Source organism: Rhinoraja longicauda, chromosome 35 (assembly GCF_053455715.1).
Source record: "Rhinoraja longicauda isolate Sanriku21f chromosome 35, sRhiLon1.1, whole genome shotgun sequence".
NCBI lineage: Eukaryota > Metazoa > Chordata > Chondrichthyes > Rajiformes > Arhynchobatidae > Rhinoraja > Rhinoraja longicauda.
The window spans coordinates 5,164,000-5,186,409 of NC_135987.1; the positions used below are offsets into that span (position 1 = coordinate 5,164,000).

General features: G+C 50.7%; 1 protein-coding gene across 1 annotated transcript; it reads right to left on the minus strand.

The window, feature by feature from the left end:
* Positions 1 to 5,587: 5,587 nt before the first annotated feature.
* LOC144609925 (uncharacterized) lies at positions 5,588 to 18,106 on the minus strand. The gene is made up of 6 exons (XM_078428330.1): positions 17,963 to 18,106; positions 15,953 to 16,035; positions 11,873 to 11,987; positions 10,232 to 10,344; positions 7,460 to 7,574; positions 5,588 to 6,604 (listed from the first exon to the last, which is right to left on the minus strand). Exons 1-6 carry the CDS (start codon positions 18,027 to 18,029, stop codon positions 6,396 to 6,398), a joined length of 702 nt encoding a protein of 233 aa, XP_078284456.1. The 5' UTR covers positions 18,030 to 18,106; the 3' UTR covers positions 5,588 to 6,395.
* Between the last annotated feature and the right edge of the window lie 4,304 nt (positions 18,107 to 22,410).

The window sequence follows — 22,410 nt, forward strand, 5'->3', positions numbered from 1 at the left end:
GGTAAAGGGACAGGTGTTGCATCTCGTGCGGTTGCAGGGGAAAGTGCCCGGGGTTGGGGTGGTTTGGGTAGGAAGGGACAAGTGGACCAGGGAGTTACGGAGGGAACGGTCTCTGCGGAACGCAGAGAGGGGAGGGGATGGGAAGATATGGCCAGTGGTGGGGTCCCGTTGTAGGTGATGGAAATGTTGATGGATGATATGTTGGATCCGCTGGCTGGTGGGGTGGAAGGTGAGAACGAGGGAGATTCTGTCCTTGTTGCGCGTGGGGGGAGGGGGAGCAAGAGCGGAGCTGCGGGATGTAGAAGAGACCCTAGTGAGAGCCTCATCTATAATGGAGGAGGGGAAGCCCCGTTTCCTGAAGACGAGGACATCTCTGATGCCCTAGTGTGAAACACCTCATCCCGAACGCAGATGCGGCGTAGACGGAGGAATTGGGAGTAGGGGATAGACTTTTTGCAGGGGACCGGGTGGGAAGAAGTGTAGTCCAGATAGGTGTGCGAGTCAGTGGGTTTATAATAAATGTCCATCACTAGTCTGTCTCCTGTGATGGAGATGGTGAGGTCCAGAAACGGGAGGGAGATGTCGGAGATAGTCCAGGTATATTTAAGGGCAGGATGGAAATTGGAGGTGAAGTGTATGAAGTCAGTGAGTTCTGCATGGGTGCAAGAGGTAGCACCAATGCAGTCGTCGATGTAGTGGAGGTAGAGTTCGGCGATGGGGCCGGGGTACGTCTGGAACAGGGATTGTTCGACGTACCCGACAAAGAGGCAGGCGTAGCTAGGGCCCATGCGAGTGCCCATAGCTACGCCTCTGGTTTAGAGGAAGTGGGAGGAGTCAAAGGAGAAGTTGTTAGCTGAGGGGAAGGTGACAATGAGGCATACAATCAGTAATATTTAACCAGGGGGACAGTGGAACTAGTCAGAGAACTAGGACGGGGCAGGGACGAAGACAGAGGGAGAGCCAGAGTTACTTGAAGTTGGAGAAATCAACAGTGATACCACTGGGTTGTTGGTAAATCATGGCTGATCCACCTTTCCCTCTGAACTCCATTCTCCTGCCTCCCCTCCATAACCTCCACACAATGTAAACCAAAACTGATCACTTTGGACCATCTCCAGGACAAGTGACCACTTTTTCATCGCAAAGATTCAAAGGGTTCACCTCTACTTCCTGGTACAACAGCATCATGCAGTGGCATTTCCAACTTGAGCGGTGCATAATAATGAGATCAGGCAGGCAACAGTGGCCCAGCGGTGGAGTTCCTGCCTCGCAACGCCAGAGACCCGGGTTCAATACGACCGCGGGCGCAGACAGAACGGTCCGCACGTTCTCCCTGTGACCGCGTGGGTTTCCTCCGGGTGCTCCGGTTTCCTCCCGCATCTCGTAGACATGCTGGTTTGTACATTAAATGGTTTGTGTTAATTGTCCCCAGTGTGTAGGGACAGTGTTGGTGTGCGTGATGATCGCAGGTCAGCTCGGACTCGGTGGGCCAAAGGGCCTGTGCCTCTAAACTATGTGCCGACACTTGCATTTAGCCCATATCCCTCTAAACCTATCCTATCCTTGTACCTGTCCAAATGTCTTTTAAATGCTGTTATCGTCCCTGCCTCAACTACCTCCCCTGGTAGCTCAGTCCATACATCCAGTGTGAAAAATCTGTCCCTCAGGTTTCTATTAAATCTTCCCCCTTCACCTTAAACCTTTGCCCTCTGGTTCTTAATTCCCCTCTGCTAGGTAATAATACTCTGTTCATTCACCCTATCTATTCCCCTCATGATCTTATACACCTCTGTAAGATCACCTCGTGTAAGAAAATAACTGCAGATGCTGGTACAAATCGAAGGTGTTTATTCACAAAATGCTGGAGTAACTCAGCAGGTCAGGCAGCATCTCAGGAGAGAAGGAATGGGTGAAGAAGGGTCTCGACCCGAAACGTCACCCATTCCTTCTCTCCTGAGATGCTGCCTGACCTGCTGAGTTACTCCATAAGATCACCCCTCATCCTCCTGCACTCCAAGGAATAGAGTCCTAGCCTGTTCAACCTCTCCCTGTAGCTCAGGCCCTCAAGTCCTGGTAACATCCTCGTAAACCTTCTCTGCGCTGAGTTAAAGTGTTGTTCCAGCAATAAATGTACACGAGGGTGCCTGGCAGTGGGGGAGAGACCAGCCAGCAGGGGAAGACTATCATGTCCATGGGGAGTGTTCCCTTCGCCAGGGTCAAAATACCTGGAGCAATCTTCTCACTCCCTATCTCCACTCCCAAAGCCCTACCTTCCCAGCTCCAGAGTTCCTCTGTGAAGATGGGAGAACTTTCCAGAAGGACAACTATATCTGCAGCACTCCACCAATCAGGCCTTTATGGTAGAGTGGCCAGATGGAAGCCAGTCCTCAGTAAAAGGCACATGACAGCCCGCTTGGAGTTTGCCAAAAGGCACCTAAAGGACTCTCAGACCATGAGAAACAAGATTCTCTGGTCTGATGAAACCAAGATTGAACTCTTTGGCCTGAATGCCAAGTGGCACCGCTCATCACCTGGCCAATACCATACCTACGGTGAAGCATGGTGGTGGCACATCGTGCTGTGGGGATGTTTTTCAGCGGCAGGAACTGGGAGACAAGTCAGGATCGAGGGAAAGATGAACGGAGCAAAGTACAGAGAGATCCTTGATGAAAACCTACTCCAGAGCGTTCTGGACCTCAGACTGGGGCAGAGGTTCACCTTCCAACAGGACAACGACCCTGAGCGCACAACCAAGACAACGTCTGTGAATGTCCTTGAGTGGCCCAGCCAGAGCCCGAACTTGAACCCGATCGAACATCTCTGGAGGGACCTGAAAATAGCTGTGCATCGACGCTCCCCATCCAACCTGACAGAGCTTGAGAGGATCTGCAGAGAAGAATGGGAGAAATTACCCAAATATAGGTGTGCCAAGCTTGTAGCGTCATACCCAAGAAGACTTGAGGCTGCAATCGCTGCCAAAGGTGCCTCAACATAGTACTGAGTGAAGGGTCTGAATACTTAGGTAAATGTGATGTGCACTGTACATACGGTTTAGTTTAATTTAGTTTAGTTTATTGTCACGTGTACCGAGGTAGCCCGGGCGGCCGCCATTGGTGGAGCGGGAGCACGTGGCCGCTGGCTGGGTGAGATCACGTGGGGCGCGGGGCGGTGACGTCACCCTTTGTCCCTTATTTGGGAGCGAGGAAGATGGCAACCCTACTAATACGGGACAAGGGCCAATCTAATTTAGCCCAAAATACGGGATGTCCCGGCTAATATTGGACAGTTGGCAACCCTTGGCCCTTTCCCAGCTTGGCCCACTCCCCCACGTAACTCCCTGCTGTTTCCCACCAACCGGCCACCTCACCCTGAGGGAAGTTTCTGAGTCACCTCTCAGCAGTAAAGTCTCCCCCTGGGAAACAAAGACCTCTCGGACTTGCCCAATCCACCTCCCTGCCTTGAACAAAGCCGTGTGCGAGGGATTTCTCAAGCTGTGTAATGATTCACAGCCCCTGTGCTCAGCCTGAGCTGCTGCTGCCAGCGATGTCCAGTGTAAACGGCAGCCGGCACGACAGGTCAGGGCGAGTGAGTGAACATCACTGAGATGGCCGCGGCTCACACACTACAGGTCATTCACACACGATGGTTAATCATTGCTACCTGCCGCTGATCCAGCTCTTTATTTTCCCACTAGACCAAGTTGGGCCCAAACCTCTCCTGCATTGGTGCAGCACGCTCTCCTCCCCCCTCCCCACTTCCCCTCCCTCTCCCCTCCCCACTTCCCCTCCCCCTCCCCCTCCCCCTCCCCCCCTCTCCCCATCCCCCCTCCACCTCCCCCTCCCCACTTCCCACTTCCTCTACCCCTCCCCCTCCCCCCCTCTCCCCATCCCCCCTCCACCTCCCCCTCCCTCCACCCCCCTCCCCACTTCCCACTTCCTCTACCCCTCCCCCCCTCCCCCCTCCTCCCTCCCCCCTCCACCTCCCCCTCCCTCTACCCCCCTCCCCATCCCCTACTCCCTCCCCACTTCCCCCTCCCCTTCCCTCCCCCTCCCCCCTCCCCCTCCCCCCTCCCCCTCCCCCTCCCCCTCCCCCATCCCCCCTCTTCCCTCCCCCTCCACCTCCCTCTACCCCCTCCCCCCCTTCCCCATTCCCCCCCTCCCCACTTCCCCCTCCCCCCCTCCCTCCCCCCCCTCCCTCCTCCATTCCCCCCTTTCCCCTCCCCACTTCCCCGTCCCCCACCCCCATCCCTCCTCCCCCCTCGTCCCACCCCCCCTCCACCTCCCCCATCTCTGTCTCTCCCTCCAGCCTCCCCCGACCCGACCCGGCTCTATCTGCCCATTACCCACCTACCCTGCATCCACCTATCACTCACCACCCTCTGTCTCACCTCTCTGCACTGGCTCTCTTCCCTCTCTTTAGTTTAGTTTAGTTTAGTTTAGTTTAGTTTAGTTTCGTTTAGTTTAGTTTAGTTTAGTTTAGTTTAGTTTAGTTTAGTTTAGTTTAGTTTAGTTTAGTTTAGTTTAGTCCCTTTAGGTGTCATTCAGTTACAGTAATCTCTCCATTAACAAATGTGTAATTTACAAAATTCTCACTATGATGGCATTGAGCTACTCGTAAGAAAGATGTTTAGTTTAGTTTAGAGATACAGCACGGAAACAGGCCCTTCGGCCCACTGGGTCCGCGCCAACCAGCGATCCCCGCACACTAACACTATCCTACACCCACTAGGGACAATTTTTACATTTACCCAGCCAATTAAACTACAAACCTGCACGTCTTTGGAGTGTGGGAGGAAACCGAAGATCTCGGGGAAAACCCACGCAGGTCACGGGAAGAACGTACAAACTCCATACAGACAGCACCCGAGGTCAGGATCGAACCCGGGTCTCCGGCGCTACATTCGCTGTAAGGTAGCAACTCTACCGCTGCGCCACCGTGCCACCCTCGCTGCACGCGCAACCCCAATCTCGACTCGAAACACTGGCTATTACTTTGCCTCCACAGATGCTGCCTGACCCTTTGTTTATTTTATTTAAATTTTAGTTTTAGTTTTAGAGACACAGCGAGAAAACAGGCCCTTCGGCCCATCGAGTGCGTGCCGACCATCGGTCCCCGCACACTTACACTATCCTAGAGTAAGAAAATAACTGCAGATGCTGGTACAAATCGAAGGTATTTATTCACAAAATGCTGGAGTAACTCAGCAGGTCAGGCAGCATCTCAGGAGAGAAGGAATGGGCGACGTTTCGGGTCGAGACCCTTCTTCAGACTGAAGAAGGGTCTCGACCCGAAACGTCACCCATTCCTTCTCTCCTGAGATGCTGCCTGACCTGCTGAGTTACTCCAGCATTTTGTGAATAAATACACTATCCTAGACATACGAGGGCCATTTTTACAATTGTACCAAGCCAATTATCCTACAATCCTGCTCGTCTTTGGAATATGGGAGGAAACCGGAGATCCCAGAGAAAACCCACGCTGGGCGTGAGGAGAACGTACAGACTGCACCGAAACGCAACAATGAAATTCATACCCAACAGATATTGTCGTGAGACGTCGATAAAATTAGTGGCCAAAGGACTCAGTGTGTTGGTACATTCATCGGTACTTTTATTAACGTTATAATCTATCAGAAAACACAAGGATGTAACACAACTGGATGCTAGGCAATGGAAAAGCTCAGAATCACAGCATTAGATTGAAGGGAAAGATCACTGTTGTTATACAGAGTGTTTACAATCTAGGAGAAAGTTTGGGTCAGTGAAATGGGGAAAGCTTGGTGTTTGTAATGCAGCGTAAAGCTCACCATTATATTACAGGGGAACCTCACTGTTGCAGAACAGGTTAAAACAGTGCTGCACTTCAGGAGAATCTCAAGATTGTAATATGTGGAAGGTCCTATGTGCTAAACAGAGTGAAGCTCAGGCTCGTAATAACTCAGGACTGTAACACAGGGAGAATTACTTCAGCTCGTAATTGCAATGCAGGGGGAATCTCAGGTTTGTAACGTGAGCTCAGAATTACAATACAGGGCAATCTCAGGTTTGTAACATGAGCTTGGAATTACAATACAGGGCAATCTCAGGGCTTTTACAGGATCTCAGGATTGCATTAATGCAGGGAGAATGTCAGAGTTGTAATGTAAGCATGGGATTGTAATCCAAGGAGAATCTCCGGATTATAATATAAACCCAGCACTGTAATACGGGGACGATCTTGGGGTTTCAACATAACCTTGGGGACAGTGACACAGGGGGAATCTCCAGATTGTAATCTAGGGAGAATCTCGGGATGGTAGTGCATGCTCAGCACTGTAATAGAGAGTGAAGTTTGGCATTGGACTGTGGGACTGTATGCTGTTGCTGCCGCTGGTGATTTCTGTGGATTGGGGGTAACTAGGGCAACTTGGAGTAGCTGATTGGGAATGATGCATCACCACACAAAAGGCACATGGTTCTGTTGTTGACTTTTCCATGAAGGTCTCGCTTGACTTCTTTCTGGAAGGCTGAGATCAAGAGGGTCTCTTCACTGTGATCGTACACTACATCTTGGCAGCGCTTGGGAAAGTAGTGAGAAGGTTCAGCGCTGACTGCGGCTGCACTTTCTGTGAACACAACATCGAATTGATAGTTTCGTTTAGTTTAAGAAAATAACTGCAGGTGCTGGTACAAATCGAAGGTATTTATTCACAAAATGCTGGAGTAACTCAGCAGGTCAGGCAGCATCTCAGGAGAGGAGGAATGGGTGACGTTTCGGGTCGAGACTGAAGTCTGAAGAAGGGTCTCGACCCAAAACGTCACAGATTTCCTTCTCTCCTGAGATGCTGCCCGACCTGCTGAATTACTCCAGCATTTTGTGAATAAATACCTTTGTTTACCAACCAACTAACCAACTAACTAACCAACTAACCAACTAACCAACCAACCAACCAACTAACTAACTAACTAACTAACTAACTAACTAACTAACTAACTAACTAACTAACTAACTAACTAACTAACTAACTAACCAACTAACTAACTAACTAACTACCTAACTAAGTAGCTAGCTAACTAACTGACTAACCAATGAACCCACTAACTAACTAACCAACCAACTAACTAACTAACTAACGAACTAACTAACTAGCTAGACGATAGGCGCAATAAGTTGGAGTAACTCAGCAGGTCAGGCAGCATCTCAGCAGCAAAGAAATAGGTGACGTTTCGGGTTGAGACCCTTCTTCAGACTGAGAGTCGGGGGAGAGGGAAACTAATTAACTAACTAACTAGCTTAATGCCAATCTCGTACCTCCCTCCAGCACCACCCCTGGCAGTATGTTTCAGGCACCACTACTCTCTGTGTAAAACGCCACCCCCACACATCTCCTTTAAACTTTGCCCGTCTCACTCTAAGGCTCTACCCTCGTCAGTCTAACCTATCAGTGGGATGTTGGTGAGGCCAGTGTAGAGGGACGCACCTTCACAGTGGGCCAGACGGTTCCGTCCAAAGTACTGCGTGGTCCACTTGTACCCGGTCGTTTCTCCACATCGCTCGTATGGCCGAGATCTCCTGAGGAACTGGAAGTCATAACCCTGTGCAGAGAGAGGTGAGGTTAATGATTGTCCATCTGCTCAGTGTGCATTCCCACACGGAGAGAACATCGAGTCCTGGGCTGCTGCCAACGCCGCTCTCATAATAAACCCAGGGTGGTTTAAACCCAGGCAGAGTTGCAGCTACACACCGTGAGACTCTGGTTCAATCCTGACTGTGGGTGCTGTGTGTACGTTCACATCCCTCTCAACCTCTCCTAATCCATGTACCTGCCCACCTGTCCAAACGTCTTTTAATTGTTACCTGCCTCAACTACCTCCTCTGACAGCTCGTTCTAGGCTCGACTAGGCTTGTATACTGGAATTTAGAAGGATGAGAGGAGATCTTATCGAAACGTATAAGATTATTAAGGGGTTGGACACGTTAGAGGCAGGAAACATGTTCCCAATGTTGGGGGAGTCCAGAACCAGGGGCCACAGTTTAAGAATAAGGGGTCGGCCATTTAGAACAGAGATGAGGAAAAACATTTTCAGTCAGAGAGTTGTGAATCTGTGGAATTCTCTGCCTCAGAAGGCAGTGGAGGCCAATTCTCTGAATGCATTCAAGAGAGAGCTGGATAGAGCTCTTAAGGATAGCGGAGTCAGGGGGTATGGGGAGAAGGCAGGAACGGGGTACTGATTGAGAATAATCAGCCATGATCACATTGAATGGCGGTGCTGGCTCGAAGGGCCGAATGGCCTCCTCCTGCACCTATTGTCTATTGTCCATTGTCCATATGCCCACCATCTAGGCGGTGCAGCGGTAGAGTTGCTACCTCACAGCGCCCGAGACCCGGGTTTGATCCTGACTCTGGGTGCTGTGTGTACAGAGTCTGTACCTTACCCCTGGGACCACACAGGTTTCCTCCAGGTGCTCTGGTTTCCACCCACATTCCTTCTCTCCATAGATGCTGTCTGACCCGCTGAGTTACTCCAATTTTTTGTGTCTAACCTCCGTTTAAAACTGTATCTGCAGTTCCTTCCCACACAATTGAAAGACATCTGGACAGGTACATGGATAGGACAGGTTTAGGGGGATGTGGGCCATTTTCGGGCAGGAGGGACCAGTGTAGATGGGGCCTCTTGGGTGGCATGGGCAAGTTGGGCCGAAGGGCCTGTTTCCATGCCGTGTGACCCGATGACTGTATGAGTGAGCTACCAGGACTATGTGGACACCCATAAACTGCGGAGTTGCCATCTATCACTGGTGCGGGGGAGAACGAGGATGCAGGTCGGGAATGTTCACTGAGGCAGCGAAAGTCCACCGGCAGCCGAGCGGTCACGGTGGCGCAGCGGTAGAGTTGCTGCCTTGCAGCGTTTGCAGCGCCGGAGACCCGGGTTCGATCCCTTGTATCGGCACCCTCACATCACAGTGACCCCTGTATCCGCATCCTCACATCACAGTGACCCCTGTATCTGCACCCTCACATCAGTTACCCCTTGTATCTGCACCCTCACATCACACTGACCCTTGTATCTGCACCCACACATCACAGTATCTGACCCCTGTATCTGCACCCTCACATCACTCTGACCCTTGTATCTGCACCCACACATCACAGTATCTGACCCCTGTATCTGCACCCACACATCACACTGACTCTTGTATCTGCACCCTCACACCACAGTATCTGACCCCTGTATCTGCACCCTCACATCACAGTGGCCCTTGTATCTGCACCCACACATCACAGTGGCCCTTGTATCTGCACCCTCACATCACAGTGACCCTTGTATCCGCACCCTCACATCACAGTATCTGACCCCTGTATCTGCACCCTCACACCACACTGACCCCTGTATCTGCACCCTCACATCACTCTAACCCTTGTATCTGCACCCTCACAGCACACTGACCCTTGTATCTGCACCCACACATCACAGTATCTGACCCCTGTATCTGCACCCTCACACCACACTGACCCCTGTATCTGCACCCTCACATCACTCTAACCCTTGTATCTGCACCCTCACAGCACACTGACCCTTGTATCTGCACCCACACATCACAGTATCTGACCCCTGTATCTGCACCCACACATCACACTGACTCTTGTATCTGCACCCTCACACCACAGTATCTGACCCCTGTATCTGCACCCTCACATCACAGTGGCCCTTGTATCTGCACCCTCACATCACACGGACACCCGCCCCCTCCCCTGACTCTCAGTCTGAAGGAGGGTCTTGACCCGAAACGTCGGGTGCCGTCTGTACTGAGTTTGTTCGTTCTCCCCGTGACCTGCGTGGGCTTTCTCCGAGATCTTTGGTTTCCTCCCACGCTCCAAAGACATACAGGTTTGTAGGTTAATTATCATATCATATCATATCATATATATACAGCGAGGAAACAGGCCTTTTCGGCCCACCAAGTCCGCGCTGCCCAGCGATCCCCGCACACTAACACTATTAACACTATCCTACACACACTAGGGACAATTTTTTTAATTTTTTTTTAAACATTTACCCAGCCAATTAACCTACATACCTGTACGTCTTTGGAGGTTTGTAGGTTAATTGGCTTGGTATAAGTGTAAAATTGTCCCTGGTGGGTGTAGGATAGTGTTAGTGTGTGGGGATCGCTGGTCGGTGCGGACTCGGTGGGCCGAAGGGCCTGTTTCCGCGCTGTATCGCTAAACTAAACTAAACAGAGGCCGTACCTTGTTGCACATGGGCTTGCAGTACCGTGTCTTGTTCTGCGTCAGACAGATCAAACCTCCGTTCTCCGGGATGATGGGGAAGCTGCAGTTCTTGGGGTTGACATGCTGACAAGCTTCAGAGAAAGCACAAACATCGGGGGGTGAAAAAACCAGCACCCACCCACAAACCAAGAAACAGTGTGGGATTCAGAGTCTGATCACAGCAATCACAGCGCTGTGAGCGGCCTAATTGTAATCATGGATAGTTTTTACATTGAAGGTCGAGTCAAAATGCTGGAGTAACTGAGCAGGTCAGGCAGCATCTCGGGAGAGAAGGAATGGGTGACGTTTCGGGTCGAGACCCTCCTTCAGACTGAGAGTCAGGGGAGGGGGCGGGTGTCCGTGTGATGTGAGGGTGCAGATACAGGGGTCAGATACTGTGATGTGAGAGTCAGGGGAGGGGGCGGGTGTCCGTGTGATGTGAGGGTGCAGATACAGGAGTCAGATACTGTGATGTGAGGGTGCAGATACAGGGGTCAGATACTGTGATGTGAGGGTGCAGATACAGGGGTCAGTGTGATGTGAGGGTGCAGATACAAGGGTCAGATGTTGTGATGTGAGGGTGCAGATACAGGGGTCAGTGTGATGTGAGGGTGCGGATACAGGGGTCAGTGTGGTGTGAGGGTGCAGATACAGGTGTCAGTGTGGTGTGAGGGTGCGGATACAGAGGTCACTGTGATGTGAGGGTGCGGATACAGGGGTCAGATTCCGCGTTGTGAGGGTGGGGATACAGGGGTCCGTGTGGCGTGAGGGTGCAGATACAGGGATCAGTGTGGTGTGAGGGTGCAGATACAGGGGTCAGACTCCGCGTTGTGAGGGTGCAGATACATGGGTCAGTGTGGTGTGAGGGTGCAGATACAGGGGTCAGTGTGGTGTGAGGGTGCAGATACAGGGGTCAGTGTGGTGTGAGTGTGCAGATACAGGGGTCAGTGTGGTGTGAGGGTGTGGATACAGGGGTCAGTGTGGCGTGAGGGTGCAGATACAGGGATCAGTGTGGTGTGAGGGTGCAGATACAGGGGTCAGACTCCGCGTTGTGAGGGTGCAGATACATGGGTCAGTGTGGTGTGAGGGTGCAGATACAGGGGTCAGTGTGGTGTGAGTGTGCAGATACAGGGGTCAGTTTGGTGTGAGTGTGCAGATACAGGGGTCAGTGTGGTGTGAGTGTGCAGATACAGGGGTCAGTGTGGTGTGAGGGTGCAGATACAGCGGTCAGTGTGGTGTGAGGGTGCAGATACAGGGGTCAGTGTGGTGTGAGTGTGCGGATACAGGGGTCAGTGTGATGTGAGGGTGCAGATACAGGGGTCAGTGTGGTGTGAGGGTGCAGATACAGGGGTCAGACTCCGCGTTGTGAGGGTGCAGATACAGGGGTCAGTGTGGTGTGAGGGTGCAGATACAGGGGTCAGACTCCGCGTTGTGAGGGTGCAGATACAGGGGTCAGTGTGGTGTGAGGGTGCAGATACAGGGGTCAGATACTGTGATGTGTGGGTGCAGATACAGGGGTCAGTGTGGTGTGAGGGTGCAGATACAGGGGTCAGATACTGTGATGTGTGGGTGCAGATACAGGGGTCAGACTCCGCGTTGTGAGGGTGAGGGGCTGTGTACCTTTCACACGGAGGGAGCGCAGGCTGTCCGCAGCGTTCTGCAGCAACTTGTAGAGTTGGCTCAGCTCCCCCGCCTTCAGCCGCTGCCCGGCCTGGTGGGAACAGTTGTTGAATAACTGCGGAGAGAAGGGACAATGACATCAGCTGTGGAGCCATTGCCTCACTGCGCCAGAGAGCCTGGTGCAATCCCCACCCCAGCTGCTGTCTGCCTGTGCGCGGTTTGCCCGTTCTCCCCGTGACCGCGTGGGTTTCCTCCGGGTGCTCCGGTTTCTTCCCACATCCCACGGACATGGTGGGTCAAGTGTCCCCCGTGAATTGTCCCCACAAGTGGTAGAATCTCATGGAGTTCAGGAGAAAGCGGGAAGAATCAAATGTGGGGTTAGTGCAGGATCAGTGGGGGATTTTTAGATTTAGAGATACAGCCCTTCGGCCCACCGGGTCCGTGCCGCCCAGCGATCCCCGCACACTAACACTATCCTACACACATTAGGGACAATTTTTACATTTTACCCAGTCAATTAACCTACATACCTGTACGTCTTTGGAGTGTGGGAGGAAACCGAAGATCTCGGAGAAAACCCACGCAGGTCACGGGGAGAACGTACAAACTCCGTACAGACGGCGCTCGTAGTCAGGATCGAACCTGAGTCTCTGACGGCACTGCATTCGCTGTAAGGCAGCAACTCTACCGCTGCGCCACCGTGCCGCGACGATGGTCAGTATGGACCTGATGGGCAGAAGGGCCTGTTTCTGGGCCGCATTGCTCAATGGCTCTGTGACCTTCGAGTTCCCAATGTGCTTGATGCTCGTTTCGAGGTGAAAGCTGCAGTGGCAGACATAACACCTTCTCCAGCACCTGACAGCCACATCTTCACTGTGCATGATGTTAAGCGCGTGCTCAGAGCAGTGAATCCCAGGAAAGCTGCAGGCCCCGATGGTGTGACGGGCAGAGTGCTGAAGGAATGTGCAGACCAATTATCTGAGGTCTTCACAAAAATCTTCAACCTATCCCTTTCAAAATCCACCATCCCTCCCTGCCTGAAGTCCGCCACAATCATCCCACTGCCGAAAAAGTCTGACATCAGCGGCCTTAACGACTACCGTCCGGTAGCACTCACAAAGGTCATCACAAAGTGCTTCGAGAGGCTGGTCCTGCAGCACATCAAAGCCAGCCTCCCACCCACCTTCGACCCACACCAGTTTGCCTACAGAGCAAATAGGTCTACAGGGGATGCCATCGACACTGCTCTTCACACTGCACTGACCCACCTTGAACACCAGGGGAGCTATGTGAGGATGCTTTTCCTCGACTTCAGCTCTGCCTTTAACACGGTCATCCCGAGCAGACTGGTCACCAAACTTTCTGACCTTGGATTTTCCCAAACCATCTGCCAATGGATCAAGGACTTCCTGACCAACTGCCCCCAGACCGTCAAAATAGGCCCTCACCTCTCCTCCACCATTACACTGAGCACCGGCTCACCACAGGGCTTTGTGTTGAGCCCCATCCTTTACTCCCTCTACACTCACGACTGCGCCCCCACCCATCCCACCAACACCATCATCAAGTTCGCGGATGACACGACTGTGGTTGGACTCATCTCAGGAGGAGATGAGACAGCCTACAGGGATGAAATCCAAAGGTTGGCAGCATGGTGTTCAGTGAACAATCTTGTCCTGAACTCCTCCAAAACAAAGGAACTTATAATAGACTACAGGAAAACCAGTGCAGAATACGACCCACTCTACATCAATGGGGTCTGTGTGGAAAGGGGACCCGCTTTCAGGTTTCTGGGTATGCACATCGCAGAGGATCTTACCTGGTCTACCAACACCATTACCACAGTGAAGAAGGCACAGCAGAGACTCCACTTCCTGAGGATCCTCAGGAAGACCAACCTGCAGGAGAAGCTCATGATGTCCTTCTATCGCTGCTCCATCGAGAGTGTGCTGGCATACTGTATAACCACATGGTATGCCAGCTGCTCAGAAAAGGTCAGGAAGGCCCTTCAGAGGGTCATCACGACGGCCCAGAAGATCATCGGCTGCTCACTGCCCTCCCTGGAGCACCTGTTCAGCCTGCGCTGCCTCAGTAGAGCAGGCAAAATAATAAAAGACCCATCCCACCCCGGCCACCGTCTGTTTGTTCTTCTGCCCTCTGGTCGACGTTTCAGGTCGATCAAATCCCGAACAAACAGACTCAAGAACAGTTTTTACCCCAGGGCCATACGAGAACTGAACACTACTTTCTGCACTAGGCAACACTGTTAAAACTTTTGTATTTAATACATTTGTATTTATTTGTTTCGCATTTATTGCATATATGTTTTACTTTTCGTGTTACGCACTGTCAGGATTGCTATTTTTAATTTCGTTGTACCTGTTGCAACGACAATAAAGGAATTCTAAATTCTAAATTCTAAATTCTAAATTCTAAATTCTAAATTCTAAATTCTAAATTCTAAATTCTAAATTTCATTCTTCTCCTCTCTCCCTGTCCAGTTGTCAGATGAGAGAGATACAAACATTGGCTCGGCGATCGTTTCGCTGAACTCCTTCTCTCAGGCCACCTGGGCCTACGCGATCTCCCGGTTGCCAAACACTTTAACTCCCCCTCCCCATTCCCACACTGACCTCTCTGTCCTGAGCCTCCTCCATTGTCAGAGTGAGGCCCAGCACAAATTGGAGGAACAGCACCTCATTAATCACTTGGGCAGCTCGCACCCCAGCGGTATGAACATTGATTTCTCCAACTTCAAGTAGCGCTTGCTTTCCCTCTCTCTCCTTCCCTCCCCCACCCTAGTTCTCCGACTAGTTTCACTGTCCTCCTGATTAGTTTAACTGATTGTATGCATCGTTAACATCTTCCCCTCAGCCAACAATCAACCATTCTACATTTCCTCAATCATCGTCTGCTTTGATCTGTCATTTTCACAGCTTACCCTTCCACATATCTTTAATCTCTCTCTTCCTTGACTCTCAGTCCGAAGAAGGGTCTCGACCCGAAACGTCACCCGTACCTTCTCTCCAGAGATGCTGCCTGTCCCGCTGAGTTACTCCAGCATTTTGTGTCTATCTTTGGTGTAAACCAGCATCTGCAGTTCCTTCCTACACAGAAACAGGCCCTTCAGCCCATTGAGTCCACACTGACCTTCAACTGAAAATCTCCACACAATTCTACATGAACCAGAGTCTGAAGAAGGACCCTGACCAAAAACGTCACCTGTCCATGTTCTCCAGAGATGCTGCCTGACCCGTTGAGTTATCCAACACTTTGTATCTTTGTACCCACAATCTTTGCTCTCAGCCTGACTGAGGAAGATAATCAACACTCAATACAATAGTGAAACTCAGACAGGGTGCTGGGGCGATTTACTCACAGGGTGATGTAGACGATCACCTTCCAGGCTTTGTCCTGCCCCTGCTTCCTTCTCCTCCCACTTCAGTCTGAAGAAGAGTCCCGACCTCAAAAGTCCCCTCTCCATGTTCCACAGAGATGCTGCCTGACCTGCTGAGTTACTCCAGCACTTTGTGTCTTTCCTTGTAGACCAGCACCTGCAATTCATTGTATCCACAATCATTGTGGACCAACCGTGGCCTGCGGACTTTAACGTCCAAGAGTTCGCAGTCTCGGGTTGAGACCGAGGTCGGGAAGCTCCAAGCCGCACGACGTTCGACAAGCCCCGACCCGGGGTAGATCGCCCGGCACGGGGGAGCTGAGATCCCCCTCCCCGATGCAGGAGCTTGATCGCCCTGACGAGGAAGGCCCACTGCTGGCTACGGGAGCCAAGATCGTCCCGTCACCGGAAGGTTCGAGGCCCCCGACCGCTGGAGGACAAAGAAGGGAAGAGATGAACTTTTTTTCGCCTTCCATCACAGTGAGGAATGTGGAGGAGTCACTGTGGTGGATGTTCATGTTAAAATATATTGTGTGGGTCCTGTTGCTTTTTATTGTTATGACTGTATGGCAAATGGAGTTCCTCGTATGTTGCAAAACACACTTGGCTAATAAAGTATGTTTGTGATTTGCCCCCAGTCTGAATGAGGAAGTCAATATTCAATCTAATAATGAAACTCTTACCTCCAGACTGTTGGTCAAGTTCAAGTAGCCATCAGTGCCAAATACATCCTGGCAATTGTCAGCCTCCTCCACTAAATATGCACCTAAAGAAAAACAGATAAGTCATCAAAACCCATGAAGTGAGCTGGGAACGTTTGCCACTCTTGCTCCTGCATGGCCAACACTGGGATCCAGGGCCGGGCAGGCCACATCCACGTCATTCAATGGGCAAAGATAGACAAAGAAAGCTGGAGCAACTCAGCGGGTCAGGCAGCATCTCTGGAGAAAAGGAATAGGTGACGTTTTGGGTCTAGGCCCTTCTCTAGACTCGAAGATCTCTGGAGAATCGAAAGGATGTCTGAAGAAGGGTCCCGACCTGAAATGTCACCCATTCCTTCTCTCCAGAGATGCAGCCTGACCCGCTGAGTTACTCCAGAATTTTGCGTCCATCTTTGGTGTAAACCAGCACCTGCAGTTCCTTCCTACACATGAGATCAGTGAGATCTCCTTTAACTTTCCAGCCTAGCCTAACATGCCAGGACCTTGTCATAGGCTTTGCTAATGTCCATACAGCCAACATGCACTGCCCTGCCCTGCCCTCATCAACAGTCTTGGTGACCTCTTCAACAAACTGAATCAGATTCCTCCACCCCCCCCCCACACACACACACACACATACACACACACATCCCCCCCCCCCACACACACCCCCCACACACACACACCCACACACACGCACACACACACACACATAAACACACACACACACCCACACTCCAACCCACACACACACACATACACACACCCCACACACACACACACACCCACACACACACCCCACACACACACACACACACACACACACACACACATGGCCATGCTGACTGTTAGTTTAGTTTAGAGGTACAGCGCAGAAACAGGCCCTTCGGCCCACCAAGTCCGCACCGACCAGCGATCCCCGCACATTAACACTTCCCTACAAACACTAGGGTAATTTTACATTTTATACCAAGCCAATTAACCAACAAACCTGTACGACTTTGGAGCGTGGGAGGAAACCGAAGAAAACCCACGCAGGTCACGGGGAGAACGTACAAACTTCGTACAGACAGCACCCTTAGTCGGGATTGAACCCGGGTCTCTGGCGCTGCAAGCACTGTGAGGCAATGACTCTACCACTGCGCCACCATGCCACCCTATCCACTTGAAACCCTCTAATCCGGACAGTATTCCGGTACACCTCCTCTCCAAAGCCTCCATATCATTCCCACAATGGGGCGAACATTACTGCACACAGGACTCCAAATGTGTAAATGGACTCTGTGTAAAAATCTTGCCCCGCACGTCCCCTTTAAACATTGCCCCTCTCACTGTAAAACTACACCCTCTGGTCTTTGACGTCCACACGCTGAGCTGCCGTTAGACTCTCTCTCTCCTGCTCTGGGAATGTTTGCTCCTCGCCCTCCAGAGTTCCAGAGTTCCCTCCCCACTGTCACCCACCCCTCTCCACTCCATGCTTGTGATCAGCTGCAGTCATGATTGGAGAGACTCGCAATAAACACACGTCTTTAAATTCATCGTTTCACAAGTTCCAGGAGCAGAATTAGGCCATTCGGCCCGTCAAGTCTACTCCGCTATTCAATCATGGCTGATCTATCTCTCCCTCCCAACCCCATTCTCCTGCCTTCTCCCCCCATAACCCCTGATACCCGTACTAATCAAGAATCTATCTATCTCTGCCTTAAACATATCCATTGACTTGGCCTCCACAGCCTTCTGTGGCAATGAATTCCACAGATTCACCACCCTCTGACTAAAGAAATTCCTCCTTATCTCCTTCCTAAAGGTACATCCTTGTATTCTGAGGCTGTGCCCTCTGGTCCTGGACTCTCCCACTAGTGGAAACCTCCTCTCCACATCCATTCTACCCGGGCCTTTCACTATTCAGTAAGTTTCAATGAGGTCCCCGCTCGTCCTTCTAAACTCCAGCGAGTGCAGGCCCAGTGCCGACAAACGCTCGTGGTACGTTACCTGGGAGGAGAAGGCAGATGAAGGCGGCCAGAGTGAGCCGGGCCTGTAGTGTGTGAGCAGCGGCCATCTCAGTGATGTTCACTCACTCGCCCTGACCTGTCGTGCCGGCTGCCGTTTACACTGGACATCGCTGGCAGCAGCAGCTCAAGCTGAGCACAGGGGCTGTGAATCATTAAACAGCTTGAGAAATCCCTCGCACACGGCATTGTTCAAGGCAGGGAGGTGGATTGGGCAAGGTTTGTTTCCCAGGGGGGAGACTTTACTGCTGAGAGGTGACTCAGAAACTTCCCTCAGGGTGAGGTGGCCAGTTGGTGGGAAACAGCAGGGAGTTACGTGGGGGAGTAGGAAAGGTCGACAGCACAGATCTGTGCAGGAGAACACAACCTGGGACTGAATGGAACAAACAGTATAGAACCAGAGTCATAGAGTCATTGAGTGATACTGTGTGGAAACAGGCCCTTCAGCCCAACTCGCCCACACCGGCCAACATGTCCCAACTACACTAGTCCCACCTGCCCGCGTTTGGTCCACATCCCACCAAACTGTCCTATCCATGTACCTGTCCAACTGTTTCAAACGATGGGATAGTCCCAGCCTCATCTACCTCCTCTGGCAGCTCGTTCCATACACCCACCACCCTTGGTGTGAAAAGGTTACCCCCCAGATTCCTATTAAATCTTTTCCCCTTCACCTTGAACCCGTGTCCTCTGGTCCTCGATTCTCCTACTCTGGGCAAGAGACTCTGTGCGCCTACCCGACCTATTCCTCTCATGGTTTTATACGCTATACAGCACATATACGGGCCCTTCGGCCCATTGTGTCCAGGCCAGACATCATGCCAAGTTAAATTGAACGCTGCCTGCATGTGATCCATATCATGTCATCAGGAATAGGAGTAGAAATAGGCCATTCAGCCCATCAAGTTTACACCGCCATTCAATCATGGCTGATCTATCTCTACCTCCTAACCCCATTCTCCTGCCTTCTCCCCATAACTTCTGTCACCTGTACTAATCATTGGTCTCGACCCGAAACGTCACCCATTCTTTCTCTCCCAAGATGCTGCCTGTCCCGCTGAGTTACTCTGGCATTTTGTGTCCACCTTCGATTTTAACCAGCATCTGCAGTTTTTTTCCTACACATTCCTAAAGATCAACTGATAACTCTTTCAAAGGGGCAGCTGGTAGAGCCGCTGCCTTAGAGTGCCAGAGACCCTGATCCTAATCTCAGGTGCTGTCTGCGTGGAGTTTGCACGTTCTCACAGTGACCACCTGGGCTTCTGGATTCCTCCCACATCCCAAAGACGTGCAGGTTAATTGGTTTCTGTAAATTGCCCCTTGTGTGCAGTAAGTGGACGAGGAAACAGGAAAACAAAGAACGAGTGAGAGCGGGAGATCGATTGTTAGGTTGGACTCCACGCTCTATCTTCCAATCAATTTGATTAATCAATCAGAAAAGTGCCAGTGATAATATGTTGGACCAAAAAATCACCTCCTGCACTGCAAGGACACAGAGTGCTGGAGTAACTCAATGGGTCAGCCAGCATCTCTGGAGAACATGAACAGTAAACGCTTCAGGTTGAGACCCTTTTCCAGTCTGAGGTGGTCACCTAACCTATTTATGCAGAGATGCTACATTCTCCTGCACTGTAAAATGTTATTACTGTTTCAACAGACTCTCAGTTCATAAGTGATCGGAGCAGAATTAGGCCATTCGGCCCATCAAGTCTACCCTTTCATTCAATCATGCTGATCTATCTTTCCCTCTCAACACCATTCGCCTGCCCTCCCCCCATAACCCCTGACACCCGTACTAATCAAGAATCTCTGCCTTAAAAATATCCATTGACTTGACCTCCACAGCCTTCTGCAGCAAAGAATTCCACAGATTCACCACCCTCTGACTAAATAAATTCCTCATCTTCCTAAAGGAACATCTTTTAATTCTGAGGCTACGGCCTCTGGTCCTAGACGCTCCCACTAGTGGAAACATAGAAAATAGGTGCAGGAGTAGGCCTTTCGGCCCTTCGAGCTTGCACCGCCATTCAATATGATCATGGCTGATCATCAAACTCAGTATCCTGTACCTGCCTTCTCTCCATACCCCCTGATCCCTTTAGCCACAAGGGCCACATCTAACTCCCTCTTAAATATAGCCAATGAACTGGCCTCAACTACCTTCTGTGGCAGAGAATTCCACAGATTCACCACTCTCTGTGTGAAAAAAAACTTCCTCATCTCGGTCCTAAAAGACTTCCCCCTTATCCTTAAACTGTGACCCCTTGTTCTGGACTTCCCCAACATCGGGAACAATCTTCCTGCATCGAGCCTGTCCAACCCCTTAAGAATTTTGTAAGTTTCTATAAGATCCCCCCCTCAATCTTCTAAATTCCAGCGAGAAACATCCTCTCCACATTGGATGGTAGTTTATGGCAGCTCAGTTTAGTTTAGTTTATTGTCACGTGTACCGAGGTACAGTGAAAAGCTTTTGTTGCGTGCTAACCAGCCAGCGGAAAGACAATACGTGATTACAATCAAGCCCTTTAGTGCATAGATACTTGATCAGGGAATAGCGTTTAGTGCAAGGTAAAGCCAGCAAAGTCCGATCAAGGATAGTCTGAGGGTCTCCGGTACTGGGCATGTGGAGCAGGGTGGTGCATGAGGCAGCGATCACAGAGGGGGCGGTGTGAAGAGCGGTGGGGGAAGTGGTACAGAGTGTGTGAACTGAGATTGTGAACTCAGATGACTTTCCGCATAGTGAAAGGCCGGGATAGAATGGATGTGGAGAGGATGTTTCCACTAATAGGAGAGTCTAGGACCAGAGGTCACAGCCCCAGAATTAAAGGACGTTCCTTCGGCAAGGAGATGAGGAGGAATCTGTGGAATTCGTTGCCACAGGAGGCTGTGGAGGCCAAGTCAGTGGATATTTTTAAGGCAGAGATAGATAGATTCTTGATCAGGGGTTGTGGGGAGAAGGCAGGAGAATGGGGCGAGGAGGAAGAGATAGAGCAGCCATGATTGAATGACGGTGTGGACGAGATGGGCCGAATGGCCTAATTGTGCTCCTATCTATGATGTGTTTGGTGTTTCAGACCCATTCCCCCAAACTCCTTGTGCGGGACTAGAGAACAATCACACGTTTACAACAAAAGTCGACGTTTATTGGGAAACTATGCAACAATGTATTAGACGACACGTTTAATACTGTACTGTGAAAAAGAACAATGAGATACAAAACTATACATTTGAAATACCATACAAGTATGCACCAGAAATTCCTTTCACCAGACTAGTATGCTAGGTGGCGTCTCTACCAGCGTGGGTGGCACTGTGCCACACATGGACAGCAGCTGCCAACTGTTCAAGAGATTCCTCAGATTTACCGATCATAATTGTTTTCTAAAAGTAAAAGCACAAAATCCAAGTCCAGGCTTGTTCCGCTTGTGGCTACAGTTACGGAAAGTTTCGCATCTCCTTTCTCTCACCTTCACTGGCCGCGTTGTTTGCTGAAGAAGGAAATAAAACTGCGAGGCTTCCTCTTATTGATAAATCGTTTTGCGAAAAGGTGTTGTTGGAATGGCTTGAGGGAAATGGCAAAGCCCAAATGCGCGGTGATGTGAGCACATTCGGTGAGACGTGAACACATTCGGGGGCGGGGGACACACGTGCCACTTCGTGGATGCTTGGCGTAATAAGCCGAGTTTGATCCCTAAAACAGACACGTCGTAACTCCGACCCCTGGATTTGGCTTCGGTCACGACTGCTTCCTGGTCCCATGCAAACAGAGACACACACACACACGCACACTCGGCTTGCCTGCATTCGCAAGGAGGCATGACTCCATCCTACTGCGTCTGTGGTACGAAACTTGGGCGTGGAGCGAGCATAGAAAGTTAGAAACTGTAGACGCGAAAAAAAGCTGCTAGTTTTATGAATAGAAATAGAAATAAACGATACTTTAAAATTTTATATTCACCTATAGAAGCAGTGGTATTAATGATCCTTTCCTATGCTGCTTGAAACATGCGTGTAAAAGGAGAGCTGGCCTGGCACCAGGCTCCCCAAGTGCATCTTCTTAGTCATTTTTCGAATAAATAACTTTATCCAAAAAAATGTCAGGAGATTGTTCCCAAACACGGAACTATTTAGAAAACATAAATCACTCAAAATAAAACCGGTGGAATAATTGCACTTCTGATGTTGCTGGAATGACAGCCATGGAGATTTGATAACAGTCCTCTAAAATGATAACTGAAAAATAATATTCTGCGCACCCTGGATAAGAAGGAACCGCAGATGCTGGTTTACACCGAAGATAGACACAAAATGCTGGCGTAACTCAGCGGGACAGGCAGCATCTCTGGAGAGAAGGAATGGGTGACGATTCAGGTCAGAACCCTTCTTCAGACTGAATCTTCAGACTTAAACTGCAGGGTAAGCAGGAAAAAA

Excerpts from the sequence above, each read along its gene's own strand:
- LOC144609925 (XM_078428330.1), bottom strand. The coding sequence starts at position 18,029 with ATGGCCGCTGCTCACACACTACAGGCCCGGCTCACTCTGGCCGCCTTC. Across the intron at positions 7,575-10,231 it reads GCAAGCCCATGTGCAACAAG|GGTTATGACTTCCAGTTCCT; the intron begins GTACGGCCTCTG and ends CTCTCTGCACAG. Across the intron at positions 6,605-7,459 it reads CCGTCTGGCCCACTGTGAAG|AAAGTGCAGCCGCAGTCAGC; the intron begins GTGCGTCCCTCT and ends TTGTGTTCACAG.